At 40.1% G+C, this 26000-nt stretch overlaps 2 protein-coding genes across 8 annotated transcripts in view; one reads left to right on the top strand and one right to left on the bottom strand.

The window, feature by feature from the left end:
- The window catches only part of LOC116846246, a 43265-nt gene extending 17309 nt beyond the window's left edge, over positions 1-25956 (bottom strand). Inside the window, exons 1-2 of one of the 7 annotated variants that reach the window (XM_032819823.1) lie at positions 16009-19379; positions 14613-15341 (exon numbers count right to left, since the gene is read on the bottom strand). In XM_032819823.1, the coding sequence (XP_032675714.1) occupies positions 14613-14868 (256 nt within the window). In that variant the 5' untranslated portion in view covers positions 14869-15341; positions 16009-19379. The other 6 variants (XM_032819825.1, XM_032819822.1, XM_032819824.1 and 3 more) reach the window with 6 other exon arrangements.
- The window catches only part of LOC116846245 (tyrosine-protein kinase transmembrane receptor Ror), a 549039-nt gene that overhangs the window by 104463 nt on the left and 418576 nt on the right, over positions 1-26000 (top strand). The window lies entirely within an intron of this gene.

Below are 26000 nucleotides of genomic sequence, written 5' to 3'. Positions count from 1 at the left end.
TCTCTCTCTCTCTCTCTCTCTCTCTCTCTCTCTCTCTCTCTCTCTCTCTCTCTCCTTTTCCCTTTCTCCATTATTTCAGATACTTTATTCCCTCAAATCTCTTACTTTCTAGTATTGTAAATTGAGTATCTACACTGAGAGAAGAATTTAGTAAATATTATCAAAATTTGGTTACTATTACTAAATGATAGACGTAAATATAGCGGGCCAAAGCTATGGCAATACTTATTAATTAATTTAGTTCTGTAAAATAAATTATTTATTTGACAGAAGTAAAATTTATTTGCTTCCAGAATATATTTGGTAAATAAAACTTATTGAATAGTTGAGCAAAATAAGCGATTTTGTAATAGTTACAAAATTTTTGATAGGTTCAACCAACTATCTGTAATAATAGATATTGAAACGATGTAATAGCTGCAAATGAATGAATTTTTCGTTGTGCTGCAACAAAACATACTTATACTGGTAACAAACTAGAACTCGTACCTACTGAATTTTTTATTATATGGGATATAACGATTTCATAACAATTATCAAATATCTGTTCATAACTGTAATATATTTCATATTAAATATTTAACATTAAGTAACTATTACTAAATTATTTAATTGATGTTACTGTGAATGCAATTACGTCATACTCCCGATCTATTAAATATTTGGTAATTACTATCATATTTAGTATTAGTTACTAAGGATTCAATGAATTTCTGTAACTAAATGCAGTTTGTTATAGTTACCAGTCTTTTCTCTCAGTGTATTGGTATGGTTAAATTAACTGGATTAATTTAATCGTGTTTGTCTAGTTTAGTCCTAGACAGCATAGACAGCATTAGACTCATAATATAGCTAATATTATCACAATTAACTTCAGTTCCCTCTTTTATTTTCCTTGAATTAAGTTAATTTTTTTTCTCTACTCTATCTTGTTCTTCTACCAATATCTACGTATCGAAATTATTGTTGAGAGATTTCCTTCTCTTTAATATTGCACTATTAGTACACGTTACTCTACATATTTTGCACATTATCGTACCTTTTCACACGCTATCATACTGTTAAATCGCTCTTAGAGGACTTGCCTCAGAAAGTAAATAAAACATTTCTCTATCCCCCCTTCCCTTTCCCTTTCGCCTGATAGTGAACGGACAGAATTTCACTAATGAAAACTGCATTCAACGCGTAATTGTTGATGTACGTTATAATTCGTGGAAGAGTTAATTTCTCTTACGCGCAGTAAATCTTCAACTTGCGTTAAATCTAAATTTATGTTAAATATCTCAAGGAACTAAATCTCCGCCAAAACAACGGTCGTTCGAAGTTATTTAGAGCGTTCTCTCTCCTTTCTGTTGTAGCGCTATAAATATGCGAGAACACAATCGACGCGAGAAAGAAACACGAAGTGTATCCATTCGCAACCAGCTGCAATTAACCCGTTGTCGCCCTTTCTCCTCCGTCGCGTTAAGATCGCTGATACCGACTACGAGATCGGGCCGATCGACCTTCCTTTTTAAAGGAAACACATTAATATTCGATGACCACGATGGTAGAGAATCGCCTTATAAATATTTGACCTTTTCGTCTCGCTCGTTCTTTCTTCTTCTTCTTCTCTCGCGCACTTCCTCCTTTTTTTCCTTCTTCTCTCGGGACTCGACCTGGCGCCTCACAGGAGGTGTTTAAGAACCGAACCTCTAACGAAGCTGCGCGCCGAAATCCTTGGACTTTCGATTTCGAGAATCGCTCGAGGTCGTATATATGTATGTACAAAAAGGAATCGGAGCGGAATAACGTTCCTAGGCACATTCATTTCTACCGACGATCCTTCTGGCAGGCGAGAGATACCGTTTTACTGCGATGAATTATAATAATATCTCATTACGATAAAATATCCCGAAAGCAAACAACGTCATAGCACCGTGCTATCCTTTGCCTCTCGGATAAATCACATATTGAGAAAAAAATATCTAAAATTAATAAATATTTATTACCATTAGGTAATCATTAACATATTTACTTAAATCAGAATTATTTTTATTAAATCAAATATTGTTTTCTCGATTTAAATAACCAATACTCGGTTTAAATGAAGAGAATTTTGATTTAAATAAAAGTATTAATGTCTCTGGACATGCGTCTAATCTTATTGTCTTAGTCTGAAAATATAAATATTTAAACTTTCAACATAAAATGTATATATATAAATATATAAATATATATATATATATATATATATATATATATACAAATATTGAGTATATATATATATATATATATACATTCTATGTTGAAAGTTTAAATATTCGTATTTAAATGCCAAAATAATAAGATTGTCCAGATTTAAGTAAGTGTCAGGGAATTGATACTTTTACTTTAAATATGTTAATGATACCTACCTAATAAATATTTGTTGATATTTTTTCTCTCAGTATACATGCCACTTGTTATCATTCAGTCATTATTATTCTGTAGGCATTCGGGAGAAACGTGAATTTATGATCGTGAGATTTAATTACTTCAAAGATCCTCGAATCCTCTCGTTCGTTAGGCTTTTCTTTCACGCAACACTTTTACTCGTCCAATCGTGCGACTCGATGCCCTGAGGCCCCGCGGACTCACACCTAAATGTTACGTGGTGTATATGCAAGACTATCGCCGCGGGGCAGCCGTACCATTGACAGAATGACGAACGTTCCAGGTAGTCGCCGGTTACACCGAGGGCTCGTAAATCAGAAGATATTTTCCATTTCGATGTCCAGGGAGGCGTCGCTTTTTTTCGCTTCTTCTCCCTCCCTCTTCTGCGGTTTTTTCTCTCCCTCTCTTTCTTTTTTATACAGACGTAACGTCGCGCACGAGACCGCACGAGACGGAGTGCGCGCGGGCTATGACCGCATGCCAAAAGTCAACGTCACAATGTCGCGGGCGGTCTGCGAGGTGTGACGTTCGCGCGTTAACTTCGCACTGACGAGATTGAATTTCTCCTTCTTGTTTTTTTTCTTCCTTCCCGGCACACGTCACGCGACTTATCGGCGAACTATCCCCCGGGGGTTAATCGAGCCCACGAGGACAGGTTGAGATAGCGAACGGATGAAAGCCGCTTCAAGCAAGAATGATTAGCGCCATGACAGAGTTCCATTACCGAGCTGCGCGGATTTTTCAAAACGCACGAAAGCCTAATACCACCGTATTTTATTCCGATTGTATGTTTCTTTCGGAGGTGATTTCGACGTTTCGCTTGAGAATTAGTTTTCTCCTCATGAAAACTGCAGTCATAAGTATTAGGATTTCAGAGGATGGAAAGGCGACTTTCTACATTTTAATATGAATTTTACCTTTAACCTTCCGGTAATCCCGGACACCTGACAGGCGCTGAGAGACCTCATTTTGGCTCAACAAAGTGGAGCTTAGAGTGATACGTGCCACATTTTTATCATTTTCTTATAAAAAACAACTATCTAATATTGTGAAGGATACATAAGACTGTTTTTTTAAGTGCTAAGGCTGTTTCCTAAAATGTAGCTAAGATTATAAATAGCAAAGATGTCAAATCTTTCAAAAGAGAGATTATTTTTCTCAAAATGTACCTAGGTTTCTTAAGAGTACCGCAATATCTTCTGTTTTATAATTTTCCTATAAAAAATAACTATCTAAGATTATGAAGAATGGCATAAGGCTATTTTTTTAAGTGTTAAGGTTTTCTCCTAAAATGTACTTAAGATGTAAAAAGACTAAAAAGACTAAAAAGACTATTTTTTATCGAAAGTTTTCTCAAAGATTTCTTTTTTTGAAAGTATTTTTTCTCAAAAGTCCCTAAATTTCTTCTTAAAATTTTTCTCAAAATTTTGCTATACCCAAGTTTCTGAAAAATGTCACACAGTGTCCTCTTGATTAATAAAATGTCCAATGGAATCTTAATTTTTTTACACGAAGACCCGCGACTAACGGTAAGTTAAAATAAATTCGAATGTAAAATTACTTCGTTGATATTCTACCGATCGAAAGTTTTCTCAAAGATTTTTTTTCTCGAAAGTATTTTTTCTCAAAAGTTCTTAAATTCCTTTTTAAAATTTTTCTCAAAATTTTGCTGTATCAAAGTTTCTGAAAAATGTCACACAGTGTCCTCTTGATTAATAAAATGTCCAATGGAATCTTAATTTTTTTACACGAAGACCCGCGACTAACGGTAAGTTAAAATAAATTCGAATGTGAAATTACTTCGTTGATATTCTACTGTTCGAAAGTTTTCTCAAAGATTTTTTTTCTCGAAAGTATTTTTTCTCAAAAGTTCTTAAATTTCTTCTTAAAATTTTTCTCAAAATTTTGCTATATCAAAGTTTCTGAAAAATGTCACACAGTGTCCTCTTGATTAACAAAATGTCCAATGGAATCTTAATTTTTTTACGAAGACCCGCGACTAACGGTAAGTTAAAATAAATTCGAATGTGAAATTACTTCGTTTGATATTCTACTGATCGGCAGTAGGAGTGCGATTCTACTCACACGGAGTGAAAAGTTTGGGGGATCAAACGGATCGCCGGCAGCGCTGTCTCTGAAAACGAGATTGTTCCGTTAAAGGCCGCGGACGACTGGTTATCTCATCATTAATGCTCACGTTACACCCGGGGTTAAATCGGCTGGCGGATAGACAAGTTATATCCCGCTGAAAGTGGAACGGCCGGTTATCGCGCCGCTAAAGCCCATATCGCACGCTCGGCTCAGTTAATCGACTGTCCGACAGTAGGGACTTATCGGAGTTGCCGGCGCGCGAGTAAAGATTTTCGGAGGTCCACTTGACGCGCGCCTCGTCCGTCGTGCGGAAAATTCGCGGCGCGTCAGAAAATGTCCGCGTGTGCCGGCCGGACGCGCGCTCCGTCCGATATCCAATTAGCGCGTCCCCGCCGCGAATATCGGCATGTGACAGGTGTAGTAGTATCGACCTAACTCCCGGACAAATGGGGCCCCACATCAAACATGCGCGAACGCAACGCCGATTGATTGACACGGATATACGCTCTACACGTGGAGCGAGCGCCGTCGAAATAAGCGGCTCCGTTGTTTATGATTTCGTCCAACGTTGGCGAACACCTCCACCGCGAGAGGTGTGCTTCCCCGTGTATGCGCTTTATAGGCACTAGAATACCGACGCGGTTAAATTATCGCTGCGGCCGTATGTATGTAACGCGCGTATGCACGTTACGTATGCTACTGATATACTGGGTGTTCGGTAATTCGCCGAGAAACCGGTATACAGGTAGATTAGATCAAACTGTGAACAAAGAATTTCTCTATCATTTTGCGAACATGTAAAATTCTGAGTTATTAATCAGAGGAGGTTCGTAAATAATCACGCACTATACACTGAGGAAAATATTACCTTAAAATCAACAAATATTTCTTTGATGGGTGTCATCATTAACATATTTACTTAAATCTAAATTTTCTTTATTTAAATCATATTTACTTAAACATATTTACATATTTTTACTTAAATCTAAATTCTTTTTATTTAAATCAAATATTGTTTACCTCATTTAAATAAACAATATTTGGTTTAAATAAAGAGATACCCATCAAAGAAATATTTGTTGATTTTAAGGTAATTTTTCTTTCAGTACGATAGAGCTGTGATGGCGACGTCTGCCGCTATTTGCTTGTATATTAGGTCAAACTGAACAAAAAAGTCCTCTATCATTTTCCAAATTATGATATTAATTAATTAAAGAAATTTGGTGTACAGTTGTGCGGGATAGTGTACCAATCTTTTTTTAATTAATAACTAAACATCTATGTGGTCATTTGAAAAATGGTAAAGGACTTTTTTGTTCAATTTGAGCTGCTATACGAAAGTAGTGTGAAAAGTTCCGGATCTTAAATATAGATAACTCTATCATGTTCAATATTTTAATAGTGTTGCATGATTTCATTCTTCATATGCTTATATTCGAAGGTTCAAGTCAATAAATTGTTCAGTATTGGTTTGATAGCTCGTCAAAGTAAACGCCAAGCATTATTTGTAAAAATGGAAATTCGTGTCATGATTAAGCTAAAATCAATGAATTAAAGTTCGAATTGCTTGCCCACCCACCATATTCGTCAGATTAGCCCGAAGCGACTTCTATCTTTTTCTCAACCTCAAAAAATAGCTCGATGGAAAAAGATTTGCGAACGACAATGAAGTCAGCGACGCTGTAAATGACTATTTTAAGGACTTTGACAAATCGACCTATCAGTCTGGCATAACCGCTTTAGAACATCGTTGGGAAAGTGTATCACGCTAAATGGAGATTATGTTGAGAAATAAATAAAAATCAATCCAAAAAAATTTTGTTTTCTTATTCAGGCTCGGAACTTTTCACTCTACTCTCATATAGTAGTAAACATCGCCATTACAGCTCATCTACCATACACAGAGAGAACCATTTGGTTGAATCAAATAAACACTTCTTTGGAATAGTTCAAACGAATTTTTTTATTGATCGAACAACATTTTGTTCGACGCAACAAAAATATTTATTTGCGGCTTAGTTCCAAAGAAATATTTTTGTTGTGTCAACCAAATAATTTGTTTGGATTATTCCCAAGAAACATTTATTTGATTCAATAAATCGTTTTCTCTGTGTACGGCGCGTGATTATTCACGAATCTTCTTGGATCAATAATTTAAAATTTTACATGATTGCTCGCCAAATGGTAGAGGAATTTTTTGTTCAGTTTGACCCAATCTATTTGTATAGATCGCGGCTGCTCCGTGAATTATCGGACACCCTGTAGATATAGATGTACACTTCGCGAGTGTGTATTCCTGGACGCGCCGAGAGTTCCATAGAATTCCCGATGACGTCGTTCCTGCCGTCCCGACGACTCGCCGCGGCCCGCAGTGTCAAAATATCTCGCCCGTCGAGTGGATGCCTTGAAGTATAATTACTACCGGTAACGTTTTTCCCGCGTTCGTCCGTTGTTCCCGTCTTAAGTCGCGCTTTTGTTCAAGGCACCCTATGAAATTGCACCGCCGGCGACAAATCCGTAAAATGTCAAGCGCAGCGTTCATCCGCGCCAGAAAGGGCGAACTTTACTCGTCCACGACTATACACGACCTGCACGACGGTGCGTTTAGGACTGGAGAGATTCGAAATTATTGTTATGTTCGTTCATCTATATATACACAATAGAATGTCTATCTGTGTGTTAGTATGTTGTCTATAAACTCCTAGACCCTTTGACCGATCTAGACCAAGTTTTGCATAGTTAGCACACTGCGGAAAATATAGGCTACCATGAAACTTGGACACCTCTCTCCCCGTGATTTCATCCCTTTGACACTGTGTGATGACCCGGACAATGCCGGGAGTTTAAGCTAGTATACAATACGTTCGATTATAGCCGGTTAATCAATAGTTAATAGGGACGCAATCAATAGTTAATAGTAAATAGGGACGCAACTGCTCTCTTAAAGTGAATCAGTGAAACTTCTTTCAGACTGAAATAATAAAAAGATTGTTTCACCGATGATCAGTGAGTATTCACTGATTTTCGGAGTGAAGTGGAAACAGCCACTTCACTCCATCTGATTTCTCGCCGATTTTGTGATCACAAAGTAATGTGTTATTGGGCCCTGATTATTAATAATTCTTATCAGTTATAAGTCTCTGATTGCCACACTGCGTTAAATAATATATCAAAGCTGAATGTATCATCTTATACAAACCAGATAATTCATTAGGATCAAACTGATCAAGTCTATGGAATAAATTTCTAATCGGGTACTATATTAACAGATTCTTCCAACGAGATTTTACTGCTTGCAATGCTGTACTTCTAACTAAACCATCAGTTATAAGTATAATACCTCAGCGAAGAATATACTAATTGTACACGGAGAAAATATTATAGTTCCCTTTCATGTAAATTCTTTTCAATTTGATTATATTTTCAACAGAAATAGACTGTCAGTAATGTTCATCTCGCTAAGGAACACAATAAATTTTGCTAAAATGGAGGAAATTTCGCCAGAAATATAGCAAAAGTTTCAATAGCACCTTTCAGTTTTCAAAATATAAGTAGTATATATAAAATGAATTATACGACAAGAATGCTGTTCCTCGGTCACCAAACTCTGTAGTAATTTGCACTACAAAATTTCTTCCGTGTTGAACGAAACGGCACAGAGAAACCCGCGTCGATATCGATTCAGCGCGAGATACACGCCGGCGCGAGGCACGTCTCGAAGCTTAAATGATTCCGACTCGCTACTTCGGGGCAAAATTTGCGGTTAGGTTCTCAGCAACAATGGAACCACAAAATCTGAAATTTATACGAGGAGGTTTAGAAGTTTCACTTTAGTAGGCACTTCGGAGCCGTCGGGATCGGGGGAGAGTGGCGCGGATCCAGAATCGGTCTGGAATTTCCATCTCGCTCGGAAGTTTCGGTGTGCAGATACCCCGACCTGTTCGCGTACGACCGCGCGCGAAAGTGCGAGCGCGAATCCCCGATCGAACATTCGAAAAATACGATCGAGCATTCGAGGAAGCTCGAGCGTCGCTTTGTGAGCGCGACGACAACGCTCGCCCTCGCTCGCGCGCGAGATGTAGTAGATTTTTATGAAAGCCCTCGGCTGCGAGAGGTGTCTCATAACAGTTTCCCCGAGGTGCAGGAGGAGGAACCGGGAACATCATTCCTTCGTCCCGGCGCGCTTCCGCCCGTCGCGCATTGAAAAAGCCGCTCGTCTTTCCACGCTTTCAGCTTTCTGTCTCGCGACGCGAGCTTTCTTTCCGCATCGACTCCGCGCGTCGACGCGCTACAGGCAGTGTCACAAGTCGCAAGCTTTTACAAGCTCTACGTCGCTTTTCCCTCGAATGTTCCCCGATGCTGACGCAACCGATCCCTCTCTCTCTCTCTCTCTCTCTCTCTCTCTCTCTCTTATTCTTTTACTTCTTTCCTACGAAAATACGAGCTTAATAGAGAGAGAAAGTGCGATTTTGCCACACGACGAGGCTCAATTCGCTGAGATAACCGCGAATTCCCAGCGTGAACGTTTATCGCCGCGCAATACGGATCTCTCCGTAGGGGGCAAAGGCTCTCCTTCGACGGTGTTTCTACTTGGGAAATTGTCGCGCTGGAACGAGAGAGACTACTCACTGTGACATTGCATCTTTGCCGTGCGAGTTTCCCGGAGCAGCAGCGGCGCCAGAGAACCGAATAATGACATCAGCTTTATTTCCGGCGCGCTCACTATTGTATCGTTTCACTGTCATCTCACTATATATTATTTATACGCCCCGAAATAATCCCGGCGCGTACGTTTGCTCACCGATCTCGCGCGAGATTAAACAACTCCATCGTGGCGCAACGTGATTGTTCGTCGCGCCGTTGCGAATTTCCCGCGCCCGAGCTTAAGCCAAACCCAGACCAAACCGACAAAGGGAATTGCATAATACGACCGAGACTGCGTTTAGAAAGCATTCACTGTCATTCCACTGTCGTCTCACCACGTTGTGTATATATATTTTTTTTGTTTTATTTTCGTCGTCACACACGATCGTGAGTTTCGGCTCATATTTTTATCACTGGTGCTCGCCCTCGAGCGCGAGCTCGAGTCTCCGGAAATTCACCGTCGCGTTGCGGTTTCCTCACGCACACACACACACACACACACACGGAAAGAGAGGGAGAGAGAGAGAGAGAGAGAGAGACAGAGAGGAAGGGAGATTGAGAGAGCACGTTTCGCGTGAACGTACTGAGGAAAACTGCAACGAGCCCGCGCCCCACCGTGAGGTGGAAAGTCCGCGTTCGCCGCGAGGCAGCGGCGAGTTCCCGAGGTGCCGAGCGTGTCGCGTGCCCGGGATTACTTTCGCGTCGGTGCTTATTGTTAGTCAAGATCGCATTGTCAAGTTGGGGTTTCTGGGAATCTCGCGGGTACTCTCCATGCCGTTCCATATCGGAGTTCGGAGCGGCTTATGCTAATTTTGCTGGTGGAGGAGAGAGAAAGAGAGGGAAAGAGAGGGAGGGAGGCAGAGAAAGAGAGAAAGAGAGAGGGGAGAGTCACGTGCTCGCATCCAACGACCGCGTGTGCATTCGTCGCGTCGTTGGCCGCCACGTAAACGTATGAGGGATGTGCGATTTTGCGATATGTCGCAAACACTGCGATTTTCTTTTTTTGAATAGCAGTGCGATACGCAATTGGACTTTTATCGCAAAATCGCACCGGCAACTCAAAATTATTTGTCATTTTAGTTAAACACTTGTGCAAATATCGTATATTGTATATCTTAATAATACACTTTTAAAAACGTTTGAAAATTAATGATTCGGAAATAAACAAGTTTTGTTAAAGTGTCTGCTATTTTGTCCCGTAAAAAACATAATATAGTTAAGTGAATTAAAAAAAAAATCATTTAACTTCATTATGTTTTCATTTAACTATTAACTAACTATTCTTTAACTTGTAAAACTTGTGTTTCTTTTATAATGGATATTTCAAAGAATATTTTTATGCAGCACGAAGAGAGAATTGATTTATCTATTTTTAATATGTTTAATACTTATTCAAACTTACTTATTCAAACTAAAAAACGTTTGAAAATTAATGCTTCGGAAATAAACAAGTTTTGTTAAAAGTGTTTGCTATTTTGTCCCCGTAAAAAACATAATATAGTTAAGCGAATTTAAAAAAATATCATTTAACTTCATTATGCTTTCATTTAACTGTTAACTAACTATTCTTTAACTTGTAAAACTTGTGTTTCTCTTATAATGGATATTTCAAAGAATATTTTTATGCAGCACAAAGAGAGAATTGATTTATCTATTTTTAATATGTTTAATACTTATTCAAACTAAAAAACGTTTGAAAATTAATGCTTTGGAAATAAACAAATTTTGTTAAAAGTGTCTGCTATTTTGTCCCGCGTAAAAAACATAATATAGTTAAGTGAATTTAAAAAAAAAACATCATTTAACTTCATTATGCTTTCATTTAGCTATTAAACTATTTAACTATTCTTTAACTTGTAAAACTTGTGTTTCTCTTATAATGGATATTTCAAAGAATATTTTTATGCAGCACAAAGAGAGAATTGAATTATCTATTTTTAATATGTTTAATACTTATTCAAACTAAAAAACGTTTGAAAATTAATGATTCGGAAATAAACAAGTTTTGTTAAAAGTGTCTGCTATTTTGTCCCGCGTAAAAAACATAATATAGTTAAGTGAATTAAAAAAAAAATCATTTAACTTCATTATGTTTTCATTTAACTATTAACTAACTATTCTTTAACTTGTAAAACTTGTGTTTCTCTTATAATGGATATTTCAAAGAATATTTTTATGCAGCACGAAGAGAGAATTGATTTATCTATTTTTAATATGTTTAATACTTATTCAAACTTACTTATTCAAACTAAAAAACGTTTGAAAATTAATGCTTCGGAAATAAACAAGTTTTGTTAAAAGTGTTTGCTATTTTGTCCCCGTAAAAAACATAATATAGTTAAGCGAATTTAAAAAAAAAACATTTAACTTCATTATGCTTTCATTTAACTGTTAACTAACTATTCTTTAACTTGTAAAACTTGTGTTTCTCTTATAATGGATATTTCAAAGAATATTTTTATGCAGCACAAAGAGAGAATTGATTTATCTATTTTTAATATGTTTAATACTTATTCAAACTTACTTATTCAAACTAAAAAACGTTTGAAAATTAATGCTTCGGAAATAAACAAGTTTTGTTAAAAGTGTCTGCTATTTTGTCCCGCGTAAAAAACATAATATAGTTAAGTGAATTTAAAAAAAAAATCATTTAACTTCATTATGTTTTCATTGAACTATTAACTAACTATTCTTTAACTTGTAAAACTTGTGTTTCTTTTATAATGGATATTTCAAAGAATATTTTTATGCAGCACAAGGAGAGAATTGATTTATCTATTTTTAATATGTTTAATACTTATTCAAACTTACTTATTCAAACTTACTTATTCAAACTAACTTATTCAAACATTACAGTGTTCCCATCATAGTTCCCCCAAGTTTCGTTATGATTAAAAATCGCGATAGCGATATAAAGTTGCGCGCGATTCAAAATCGTATTTGCAATACAAAATTGTGATGCGATATATCGCATTTATTGCGAAAAAGGTCGCATCGCGATACACAATTTCATAAATCGCACATCCCTATGTTGCACGCTACATCTACGCGCGCGGAGTGCACTCGGAAGGGACGTTGTGCCATCATGTACCTCCCCGTGTACCGCCGTGCACCTTTCGCAACCTTCGTGCTCATTAATTACCGGCGCTGTCGTGGAAACGCGGCACGTCTACCTGCGAAACCACCGGTGCCGATCTTGACGTTAATCGCGCGCGTTCTTCGATTAGCTGGAAGTCGTTTTGCGCGAGATGACATTCGCAAAGGGGACTGCGTTAACGACAAGAGAAAGAGAGAGGGTGAAGGGAAGAGAGAGGCAGAGAGAGAGAGAGAGAGAGAGAGAGAGAGAGAGCGCGCGCTCGCAAGATGCCGAGCCGTAATTCGAGGAGACGTATATCGCGTACTTACAAAAGTCGTTCGCGCGAGAAACCCGGCAACGATCTCATAAACTCGGTCCTGGCCTCGACGTTATAAAACCCGCGCCTTTGACTCACCTTAGGATTCAATATCGTCGCGGGAGTGATAATACTGCCCTTTACGAGGACTTGTGCTCTCTTTCTCTCTCTTTTTCTTCGCTAACATGGAGAATTCTCCACGTCGCGCGAGACATTATGACAAACTGATATCTCCCCGCGCAGGTCTATAGAGTGTAGGGTTATAGCGAGGAGAAGCGTAGCCACGTAGATTCTATCAGCGAGAGAATCGCATCCACCTGTGTGCGCCGTAGACATTATCGTGTCTCCCTTTTTACGGCGAACGAAAAGGTGGTCGGGTGCCGTGCGACAAGCAGATGAAGTGGGTGGGTATTAAAAACTTTTTTCATAAAACGTCTCCGCGCGCCAGGTAAGTGCCGCGTTGGAGAGAATGGAAAGGGAAGGCGAGAGAGCTCTTTTGGCTGTCTCGGCCACGTTAACGACGTTTTCCGAATTTAAACGCTCGATTACTCGATGTTTACCGCCGTCTAGTCTAGTCTAGCGCTGTTAAAAACCCCGGTGGGATTCGCGTCGCAAAATTCGTAACGCGAACGTTTAAGCATAGCGTTAGAATGCCGCAGATTTCCTCTAAAGAATAGAAGGCGTTAAAAGACGTATAAAAAAAAACTTGAACCGCTTTAATTTTGACAATCTTTAAATTACAAGTTATCGTAACGTAACTCGAGTCCAAACACCCTCACTAAAATGATACAAATTATCTCTTTACAGATAAAAGTATCAACTTTCGGATACTTTCTAATTCTAAACATTCTTACTTTGGTTTTTAAAAACGAATATCTCAGCTTTTAACATAGAATACATATATTATATAAATATATTCTATGTATATATATTTTCTGTTGACACAATTTGAAATATATATTTAAAGACCAAAAGAGTAAGAATGTCCAGGATTAGATATGTGTTCGTGCATTGGACGTCAAAATTTGATAAACATGACGTTCGCCACGTTTGTCAAATAAAATAGCAAGCGAAATTATCCAATTTTAAAGGATTAGTAATTTTCTCAAAATGAACATCGACTCAGTATTTTCTTTAGACATCTAACATTTATTTAGACATCTAATAGTATTTTCTATTTCTTTTTTAAGAAGTTAGACCAATGTAACGTTCTGAAAAAATGTTTTAAGAATTAATTTTGCAAAATCGAATGAAATATTGTATATTTTTGTTGTTTAGAATAAATATACAGCTGAACTGACGACTGCAAAAGATATCGTTGTAATCGACGGGAAAGATAGCGTTCTAGTGATCTCAGATCAAAAAACCAAAAAATTTCTTCAATAATATGTTTGTAGTTGGAAGGTGAATCGAAATTTTAAGCTGTGAAACAAAAATTGCAAAAACAATAGTTGTTTAAACATTGAATATCCAAATTTCATATTTTTTGTTGTTGTTTTGCACTATTAAAAAGATATTAAGTTGAATGTTCTTCTGTATTTTTCAAGTTATTTCAAGTTTATTTTCTAACTATAAGTATATTTTTAAGTAACTTTTTTTCTTTTTTGGCAGGCACTATGTTTCCTGCCGATTGCAGCATAATATGTTTTGCGTGATTCGTGAGCACGCTGCATATTTATTTCTAGGTTTTTTTAAATAACAAAAATATTATAAAGTTATAAATAATGTAAAGTTTAATAATTACTTAATTAATATATAATGTTTCAAAACATTTGATTGATTTATTTTCGCAAAATTAGTTCCCAAAAATATGCTTTTTTTTAGCGTTATATTGGTCTGGTTCACTCAAACATTTTACCAGAATTTGATAGAAAAATGACAAGTCTTTTGCAGCAACTTAGTAGGTGATGAACAGAGCTTAACGGTAGCTGAAGTCGCAAAGCCATCGTGCAAATAAAGAAAAGATACGCGAGAGAAACGTTAGAAACAATGACATTCATTAAAAAGACGCCGGCCTGTCTATCATCATCGAGGGTTGAAGGGTTAAAACGCGCTCAAAGGAACTCGTACCGGAATTCCGTGACGAGAAAAACGAACTTTCCTTCTCATCCTGGTCTCGCCTGGTCGGTCTGCTTGTGTCTCTTCTCTGCATCATGTCCCTTCTCTGCATCGTGTCCCGTTCTTTCCATCTCTTCACGCCTCGGAAGGCACCGTACATTCGACAGCTTTTCGTTAAGAAATCGCCAATTGATTTGTGACTCGCCACGTCGTATCGACGGCGGCGAGTTTTCGTATTACGCGCGTGCCGCTTCCTTATTGGAGTCATGCGCGTTCGCTCGGACAACGACGAGGACGACGACGGTCATCTCGCCGATCGAGTCATTAAATACCCCATCAGCGTGCCATCGACAAATCACCGTTGCTGTCTAACGGCGCGGGATCTGAACTTCATCCTCTGGTGCGAGTTTATTCCGGGAGAGTGCCGCGAACGGAAGCAGCCGTTTTCTCGAAGTGGCCGGTCCGTATTTTTGCGACTACCCTGTCAATCGGTCCCATCGACCTCGTACAACGCTCGTTTGCTTCCTCCTCTGCACAACCGAGTGCTTTCCATGAAAAGCTGCGATATTCCGTGCTGTGCGAATGACGTTCCTTGTCGGTACTTTCGAGGGTGCCTGGCGTAATGACGAACGACGAATAGAATTTCCCTTTTTTAATTTTGGTTATTACAACATTCGTAAAAGTAAAAGTTGAATCGAGATATTGATTTAAAAGACAGGGGTTGACTTTTGACAGAGATACCTACAAGGATCGATAACATATGATATGGAATATCACTGACAAATAACCATTGCACTCAGTAAGAAGCTTGGTGATGGCAATTATAGGTGACAATCATACAAGTTTTGTGTATGTAGAATTGTAACATATATAAAGAGTTTGTTGAATTATATATATTAACTTCTTAAGTGATGATTTAAAATGACTGCGTGATTCCCCACAGAATGGGTCTTTTCTTTTTAAATAAAAAGAAGCACATAAATTATAATTAAATTTAAAAAATTATATCATTATATTATTACATAATATTTATTATTTATTATAATATTATATTATACAATTAAATTATATTATAATTGTGTAATAATTATTATTATTATTATTAAATTACGTGATAATTATATAAATAAACATTTATTTTCTCTCCCTTTCTCTCTCTCTCTCTCTCTCTCTCTCTATATATATATATATATATATATATATATATATTAATCAATATATATATATATTGCTGTTTTTTTAGAAATTTTTAAAAATAGAATATATCTAATTTTTTTATTTACTATGAGTTAAACAATTTTTTTATTTACTATGAGTTAAACAAAAACACAATAGTTTAAAGAAATCATGAGGGATTTTATCACGAAATTTTCCCGGCACACCACTAAATTCCTCGTACAAAACTCACACACTGTTGTCACCTATGTATAGTTGCCATCACCATGTCTTTTTCTCTGAGTGTGCGGGAAAACCTTCGCGGAATAAGTCGGTCATACTTTTTATTGGCACACCAACGACTCGCACGATTTCGGCTCGTTAGCAGTTAGATTTTCCCACACGTCCTCTCCGTATCCCGCGCCAATTTGCCGCGCACTTTGCACGCCTCGCGAATTTTCCGTCACAGTTCAATCTCCCTCCGTCGTCGCGTCTTTCTCTTTTTCGTTACGTAACCACGTGACGCGCGTCTTAGCCAGATGCGCGTCGTCGTCGTCGTCGTCGTTGTTGTCGTCGTCGTCGTTGTCGTCGTCGTCGTCGTCGTCGTTGTCGTCGTTGACGCGACGCCCAGGATAGCTTCGAGATATCACCCTCGAGGTATCGAAGCAACGAGGTGACAAGCGTCGCGCTGATGAACCGCCGGACCGGTCACGGACGTTCGCGATGTCGCGACGTCGCGAGTTTGACAGTTTAGCGAGGGCCGCGAAAAGCGTGGCCGGCCGTTTTGAGTCGCCGGGCGAAACTAGTCAGCGCGTAACTACATCACTGCTGCGCTCTTTATCCCTACCTACCGCGAGCTCTTCTTCGTCCGCTTCTTCATCGCGCGTCACGAAACCACCGCCACGGGTCTCTCTCTCTCTTTCTCTCTTTATCTCTCTCTTTCTCGCCCTCGTGACTATTTAAATCTTTTGTAGTCCCCCGTGGTCTCGCGGCACCAGGGCCGTGTCTTCAGACGCCGAGGTGATGACACCAGCGTCATCAGGTCAGAATAGGGCATGTCTTTCCAAAAATAAGAAACCGGTCGGAAAATATGTCGGGCAAAGGTGAGACCTGACGGAATGTCGGGAATTATTTCGCGATCACGAAATTTTCGCAGGTCTAAGCAGTGAGATTTGCTGTTTTCTTTGCGTTCCTGAAGTGGCACAGTTCCTGCGTCGTGCATGGATCTCTTCCACAGTCGAATTCAGTCGGGATACTCGAGAGATGATGGAGTGCGTCGAAATTACCCGAAGGGCAGGTACACTGGGGGAGAGGAGATGTTGGAAAACATATAAATTTAGGGAAAGCGCGTTAGATCCCCATCTGGGGAAGATTTCTCTCGGGCGTCTGACAACACGGGTCGACGTCCAGCAAGTGTTCCGGCACTGATCAGCGCCTTTGATGTTATTTTAGAAGCGTCGTCTCGGCGGCGTTCTTATAAATTTCACCATTTCATTATTTGCCTTGACCGCGATATTACACAATGGCCAGCAGTCCCGTGCGAGAAAGATCTCCGCGTCGCTATTTTTTCGCCAACCAGCGCACATATCATTGAAATTTATATGTTTTCATTCATCGTCAGACCCATACATCACACACGCATGCATTATACGTGTGTCTACTCCAAACACGTCGATGATATTAGGCGTTTTGTCTAAGCTACTGAAACGCAACGGTCGGCTTCCTTCAGCGGAACGTATCCCCACTTTTCCCGTCTCGGGCACGTTTCCTCGCTTCAACCCCTTTCCGCGGCAATTGTCCTCGGTGATTTAATATCGCTCGTCGCGATGTGGGAGAGATGAGAAAGAGAGAGATCGTCGCTTCTTGCGTCCAAGATCATCAGTTTTGAGGTCCGACAGTGTGGCGCGCGATATTTTTGATATCGAAGAAATTCGGTGTCGGATCGCGCGCGAGCGAAGGGGGAAGGGGGAGTGGAAGAAAAAGAGGCCGATGATAAATCGTTCATTAGACCAGCGCCGTTTCTTCACGCGACGGTGTAATCTATCAAGAGCTTGAAAAAGGACTCAAAATAATCTCCGTGCCTGACGTAGGTGGCGTCTGGTTTTCCTATCGAGCGAGCGCGTAGTGCGCGTCCGGAAAAAGAGGGTCCAAGAACCGGTAGATTGATCCAACAGCTCACTTCGAACCCTCTCGGCGTGCTGTCAGTTTTTTCTAATCGCGGAGGATTTTCCCCGCACGCCACTCGAATGCACGACGATAATCCGGCTGCATAATGTGTCAGGAGGAACAGAAAAAGACCGCGAAACGCTGCTGCCCCGGCACGCCGAGGGTGTGAGAGACGGGCCCTCTCCGTTTGACATGTACTGGGTGACACTAAAGTGTCCCTAATTAATCGCTTCGTAACTATGAAGGTTTCATGTCGCGTAACTGCGCGACAGAAAATCCATTACGGAACTGCCATCGGAATTCAAGGGGCCGGACCAATCTAACGCTCTGGAAAAAAGCATATTTTTGGGGATTAATTTTGTGAAAATGGATCAACCGAATATTTTAAAACGTTGTATATTAATTAACTATTAACCTTTATATTACTATTTTTATTATTTAAGAAAACCTATAAATAAATATGCAGCATTCACAGCCAAATTTACGACTGCAAAAAATATCGCTGTAACCGGCGAGAAAGATAGCGCACGTTCTAGTGACCTGAATTTATCAAAAAACCAAAAAGTTTTTTAAATAATATGCTTGCAGTTGGAAAATAAGTAAAAAAACTCAGAAAACATTAAATTTAATACTCCTTTTAATAGTGCCAAATAACAAAAAGATACGAAATTTGGGTACCCAATTTTTAAACAGCTATTGTTTCTGCAATTTTCGTTCCACAGTTTAAATTTAGGTTCATCCCCCAACTACAAGCATATTATTTAAGAAACTCTTTGGTTTTTTTATCTCAAGTCACTAGACGGACACCATTTTTATCGTAATAATATCTTTTATGGTCATAAGTTCGACCACATGCTGCATATTTTTTTATAGCTTTTCCTAAATAAGAAAAATAGTAATATAAAGTTTAATATTTACATAATATAGAGTGTTTCAATACATTCGGTCCATTTTCACTAAATTAATTCCAAAAAATACGTTTTCTTCTTAAGGCATTACATTGTTTTGGCTCCTTAAATGATCGTTATTTCAAAACGAAATGGAGATATCCGATATTTGAATGTTATTTTCCAAGTTCAATTTCCAAGATTTCGCGTCGAATGAGTATTTATTCTGGAGTTATAGGAGGAGTCGTTTTTATCCAAATATTAATTTGTAAATGAGTTTATACACGCGCGAAATTATTTCGATTTCTGCTCGATAACGTTAGATGTATCGAGATTAATGCATCTTCTCCTCCGTCTCTCTCTCTCTCTCCCCTCCCCTTCTCTCCCTCCTTTTCTCCCTCTCCCCCTTTTATTCACGTATGCGATATTTAAAATCAATACAATTACACTGAAAGAAAAAAATAGTTGTTTTAACTAATATTATAGTTAATTTTGCCCTCAATCTGATTTTTTGATACAACTTTTCTAATATGAAAATGCTAATAATAAACATGTATATATAAGATATTATTATATCTAAGATTAATGGAATTTAAAATTATAATTATATCATAATAATATATTATAATACTATTATATTGATATATTTGCAACTATTTTATAATATATTATAATACTATAATATTGATATATTTGCAACTATTTTTTATTATATTATAATATAATTTAATATTTATTATATTATACAAAATATAATTTATATTATAATAAAATTTAATAAAATAGTTTTCTTATAATTGGCTATGTAAGAATAGTTTAGTTATGTAAGAATAATCCAACCTACAAAATTGTGATTTTTGAGTTTTTTGTTTCTTTTATCAATAATTCATACGTCTGTCTATATAAAACAAAAAAGATCCAAGTCTTATGGCTTTAATAATTAACACAATAATTTTATTAGTTAAAAAGCACTTTATTTTCTACTAGTTGCATAATTTTTAGTTGCTACTTTTTTACCTATTTTTTTTTAGGTTTAAGTTTGTCAATGAAAAAAATTGAGCGTGCTTGACGATGGAGAAGAGAAAGAGAGAGAGAGAATCTAAGTACTATCTATATTTGTAAAATCATCTATAAAATCTGCATCTCCATTTTTCGCGAGACTACTTCATGTGGATTCGGTCATTCTTCTATAACTACTATCCAATTTATAGTAATTATTTCTTTATATGTGATTATAGTTGCAAATATATCAATTTTTTTCAGTGTGAAAATCATGGTTTTTGTAACTCGACTTGATAAATAGAGCTTTAAAGCACTTAAGTGGCGGTTAAGAAATTCGAGTTACAGTTTGATCGAGCCGCGCTGGGCGACTGAGGTCGAGCTCGGTCTGGCGTTTCGGTTTGACGTAACGATATTACGGCGGAAAGTAAGCCAGCGCGCTCGGCTTTTAGAGCCTGCACAGCGTCGACATCTGGACACCGACTTCCGAGAGAATAAACGCCACGCGCCGGGAATATTTGCCAAAACAAAGCTTTTCTTGGCTCCACGGGTAAATAAATCTCGCGAGGGAATCACGTATCACGCGCGATTCATGCGCCTCTCATTCAACCTTTTTGCGCGTTCACGTCGCACTACCTACGCCACACGAATTTGTCTCTTCGCATTCGCTGCTGACTCACGATCAGCCCTCACGGAGAGGGACCTGACAGACGCTGAGGTGACGACAAGTGTACCTACCATCGTTAATCGACTCTCCTCGGGAGAACGCGTTCGCTGAAAAACCGATCGATTTCACTCTCTTGCGTGTCTCTTCACATTTGGAACTCTGGACGGGCGAGTCTTCACTCTCACAGTCGATCGACTTCTCGTCGAGTGCATTCAGTTACCACGACGAATGCTCGTGCACGTTGCAAATGTACCGATCAACCGAATCAATCACGTGGACCCGACGCGATCACTCCCAGTCGCGACGGGTCGCACCCTCCCGTGCATTTCCCATGCTCCCCCTCCTCCCGCGGTTCATCACGCGGCAGCGCACCGATTTTCACGCAGAAACAAAATAAACCGAGCCGTCGCACGCGAAGAAAGAAAATATTTCCGCGCGAAGTGGAGCGCGGGTGCGTTTGGCGTCATCTCGGGCGCGCTCGGGCGCATTTAGCAACTGAGTCAAGTCTGCTGGATCGAGTCCGCCGGTACTAGAGGCTCTGCCACTCGCTTACCCGACTGGACAAATTCAGCGGGTGCGGCCAGCTCTCGAAAATAGTTCGCAGCGAGTTCGCGCGATATACGGCAGGCTTCGATCTGCTGTTGGCGCGTGTCTATTTGTAGGTGACCGTGGCGCGTTGCAGTTTACCGGGCCTGGTAGGCCATAGGAATTCCCTGTGACCATCGCCCGTGAAATGTATTCAACTCCCTGTCGCCGTGTATATGGCACGTAATGGAAAATTCATAATTAAAGCGATGACAGTGAGATTTGCGATACTAATGAGAGCCTGTCGAAAATACTCTACGATCCCGGTCAGAGAGATTGCACGCGAACATTGAATTTATTAATATCTCGTTCATATATCGATAGAAGATCTGAATTAATAAATTTATTCCGCGCCAGAATTTGTTTCGAGAATTCGTTGAGAGAGAGAGAGAGGGAGAGAACGGCGTCTCTCTTGTTGCAGAGGGTCAGGCGTGACCGTATTAAACTTTAATAACGCATTCCCCGGTTGGATTCGGGGTTGATCCTGCCAGGGTTGAATCGCCTCGTGTATCACCCGAGATATCGGCCTTGCTTTTTATCGCGCCAAGAGCGCCCGCAAGCTTTAATAGAATTTCGAAAGTTTCTTGAAAGCATTTTACGCGTGCGGCGCGCATCAAACATTCCTTTAGCGCTATAGTTAAATTAATCCCTGATTGTTCCGGCGCAGTCGCGGCCCGTAAGATTAAATATTTAACATCATTAGTTAGCTCGGTCTGCCGCTAACGCGCACTGGGAGTCCCCGTGAAATTAATTCGGCCACCGAGTGCGAATGCTTGTTTATAATGACATATTAATCATTCAAGTAACGGCGTTCAGATCGATTACGCCGGTAAAACTCGCAGGGAACATCCGCCAGACATCTCGCGAGAGATTCGCTGCGACATTGCAACTGCGACGAATTCCGTCGATTAAATGGAGACATAGGTGTTACGCGGATCAATTACGCTGTGTCCCAACTAGGAATGTTGTAGTACCATGAAAGTATCGGTACTCATATTGAAACGAGTATTTAATCAAGAGTATCGATATTATTAGTGATATCAATATACCAGAACAAAAATATCGATACTGGTAATATTGAATACATGAGAGAAATTATCCGAAAAAAATTAACAAATTCCAATCAATCTTTATATCCCATCAGGATATCCGATTAATGCTGCAATTCTAAGCAAATATATGAGTAAATCTTAAAATCGTAAAGTCGTAGCTTACGAAAAAAAAACAAAAAAATCGTATATATTTACGAATATTTATCAAATGGCATACAGTCCGCATAAAATTGTAGATCTACTCATAAGTTCTTACGAATCTTACCAGAACAAGTTACGAGTTTTATGACTTTGTACAGAATTACAATATAAATCAGATACTTCCGATTATAATAGCATTTTATCATATAAACCGATCAAAAAATTATAAATCGATATTTCTCATCGAATATTTCCTGATCGGATACAAAAATTCACCGGTATTTTGATTAGAAATATCCGTTTGTTAATTTTTTATCGGATAATTTCTCTCAGTGAAACTTAAGAAAACTTGAAATTAGAAGAAATATATCAGAAAAGTGTTGGTCCTGCAAACTGTTCTTTTAATAGGGCTGTATGGTTGCATGGATGTATTGCTATGTAGTGCTTTTTTTAATATTTTGAGAGTATTATTTATTATTTTTAATATATTTTTTAGTATTTTTAATATCTTGAGAGAAATAAGTAATATAGATAATATGTAGAAATAGGTAATGTGTAGGTTTAACATCTTGAAAGAGGAGGTACAAAATCGTGAAATGATCCTTTTAGAACATAAATACTTCTCTCTGAATCTCATTAAAATCGGGATAATATTACAGTTAGGAAATAGAAAAAACTGATTATATGATAATAGCAAAATAAATTTTCGGATCTCTCGAAATTTTCTGTTAATTGTGATTGAATAAAATTAAGAAATGTGTTACCAGTTAGAATGAAATTTCTTGCAAGTGTATGATATACTGTTTTTGGTAATAAATTATTTTTATCCATAAGATGAAACAGAGCATATGAATGAGATAAAGTTATCCTGTATTTAAGGGCTGGCAATAGGGCTGTGGGGACCTCTTACGGAAATTCTGAAACTACTAATCAGGACACATATTTTATACATGACCTTCTTACCCTGTACTATCGGGCAACTAAACCTGGTATCAGGACAAGGTGGCTATATTGCTGTATGTTAATATTTTGGTTATTACAAAATATACGATTAAGGGTCGTGCTGGACATTAATATATAGGAAAAGATTGTCTCTCTATCATGTTTATACAATCAGTCACAGCAATTAGTTGCCTGATAAGTAACTTCAAAATTCTAAAATATAGTGCATCTAGCTCCGGTCTCCCCTACTGTAACAATTTTTGGCATGTAAAAAAGAGATATCGAGGATATATTGAAACAGTAGCACTGGTATAGGTACGAATATCGAATAGGAAATATGGATACAAAAATATCCAACACTGAAAAAGAAATGGCGATACCAGTATTATATCAGTAGTACCACAACATCCCTAAGTCCGCACACGCAGTGGCAATGATTTCGGCTGTCACGACTTCGTCGTGACAATTGGTGTCTCCTACCAATTCATAATTAGTGAGCCCCATGCGCGTTGTTTGCCGTGTCACGCGGAGGGTGAAGGAAAGTCTGGCGGCAACTTTTTCCCCCTCGCGAATATCCCTTCGCGCGGTCGAGCCGAACGAGAGGAAGAGTAATCGCGGTATTGTGACGTCCCTTCGTAAGGACACATTCGAGACCCCTGACACAGACTTCGCGACTTTTCTCTCTCTCCTCGACGACTCGTCGCCGATAAATCCGCGCGAGCTACCGCACACTCCTCGTCCTCCTTCTCCTCTTCCTCCTCCTCCTCTTTCCGTCCCCTGCCCTTCGATCTTTACCTTGCTCCACCTCGGCATTGATGTGAATGGTCCTCAGTCTGAGCTCCTCGTTCTCGTAAATCATCCCTCTCGAGGACTTCCGGTCGAGTTTTCTATTTGGCTTGACGCTGACGTCCCTCCGCCTGGTCCTCAGCATCCCAACGCCGCCGACGCCCACCCCCGCCCCCGCCATCGTCCTTTTCCTCCGCCACTCGCCTCCTTCCGCCGCGGACGGTATGGTAGTGGGTATGACGTATCACAAAGAGCGGATCGCGGCCGACGACAGAGTCGATTGTCCACGACTCCGACCGCGTCACGCGCCCCACGTCGTCGTTGTGCTCCCTCGAGAGAAGGTGGCGGCACGCGACTCCCTCTCGTTGTTCTTCCTTCCCCCCTCCCGCCTCTCGAAACTTTGGCACGCGTCTTATTCGTGTCTGTTCGATCTTCTGTTTGATCTTCCCGTCGACCTTACGCGAGGAAGAAAGTCGTCCGGCAGGATCGACCTGGCCGCCTTTGACGTCACGCCACTTGGCGCTCTTTCTGTCTCGCGCGGACGTAGACAAATACTCCGGATGGGGCTCGAGTACTTTGCCGTAATCTCCTATGCACTGCACAGCGCCGTGACAGCTCTCACTTTGAAACACCCGCACTTTCTTTCGAGCCTGTCTCTGTGTGCGCGGACCTAGTCGTCACTCGTCACTGAACAATCACTCGTCCAACGACGTCGCGGTAATTGGTTTGTCCGCGTGCTTACGTGATGATCTGTGAAAATTTGCACACAATATGATACAGCGCGCGCGCGCGTGTGTGTGTGTATGTGTGTATATGTGCGCAACACCTTCACGTCACTTCGATCTGTAGCGTTTTAGCATGAAAAAACTCAGCACTGATTTCCTCTGCTGTGTTGGGATCCTATCGCTACCAAGGAGCCACTTGCAGCCGTCTATAACGAGCATGCTTTCGCTAACGGTCCGCATTAACTCGCGCGCCGGCGGGAAATTGAACCGGACGTTTTTACATCGCGTTCATATCATCGCATCGCGGTGCCTCGCGGCGGTGAAAGGGTTAAAGGTGCGCGCGACACGCCGGATCTCGAGGACAACGCGACGCGGAGTCATTTCCTCCCGTTTAAAGCGTAACGTCCGTTTCTCAAGTAATCGCGCGGTCACCGTGCCGGCGCCAGGGCCTGCCCCATCCGGCAGAAAGCCGGGAAGTGAAGTGCAATCGACGCTGGGGAGACTTCAACGTGGAGACCGAACGACCATCTTACGTGCTCGTTGCTGAGTCACTGTCGCGAAGACCGTACACGCGAGCTATTAACGTGAGAGCGCATCTCGAGGACTATACATCCTAATATCTCCTCGCGAAAGAACGCACCGCGAAATCAGGATTAAAAGCCCGTGTGAGGTCGAATACTAAACCGTCTAAGATTATATTCGCGTTAGTTTGCGGTATCGTGGAAGCCGTGCCCGTCGTGGCTCCTCCCGAAAACTAGCTACTACATCTCCATCATCGCGAAACCCGCGCGCGGCTATCGACGGCTATCGACACCGTCGACGAGCAATCACGAGCTGCCTGCTCCCCGCTTAACTCCTCCGCGGTGATTTAAACTAATTAGCGAGTTCCTCTGACGGGATCAGACGTCCCTCCTCCTGAGAGCCCCGTGAAGACGACGGAGAACTGCCTGCTTCGTGGGTCCTACACGGGCCACGTGGTCGCGGTTGTACGAGCCTTCAGACGGAATTACAGCGTCCGGCAGCGCCGCTGGCTGTCGCTGCATCGCCCTCGCGACGGGAAGAATTTGCATCGGACGGTCGTTTCTCACGCGGTATTCCTCGCACGCAATTTGCGTCCCCATTACTCAGCGTTTATCAACGCGCTGTGTGGACCACCTCTGTCTCGCGCTCTCTCGAGTCCCGTCCTTGTGCGTTTTTTTCTCTTTTTCCCTTTTTTTTATTTTCCTTCCTCACCCTCTTCTCCCCCTCCCACCCTTTCTTCCTCTCTCTCTCTCTCTCTCTCTCTCTCTCTCTCT

Source organism: Odontomachus brunneus, unplaced genomic scaffold (genome assembly GCF_010583005.1).
Source record: "Odontomachus brunneus isolate Ranch 3 - 2012 unplaced genomic scaffold, Obru_v1 Obru_scaffold_062, whole genome shotgun sequence".
Lineage (NCBI taxonomy): Eukaryota > Metazoa > Arthropoda > Insecta > Hymenoptera > Formicidae > Odontomachus > Odontomachus brunneus.
The sequence above is the reverse complement of the archived record's forward strand: the minus strand, read 5'-3'. Positions and strand labels throughout refer to the sequence as shown.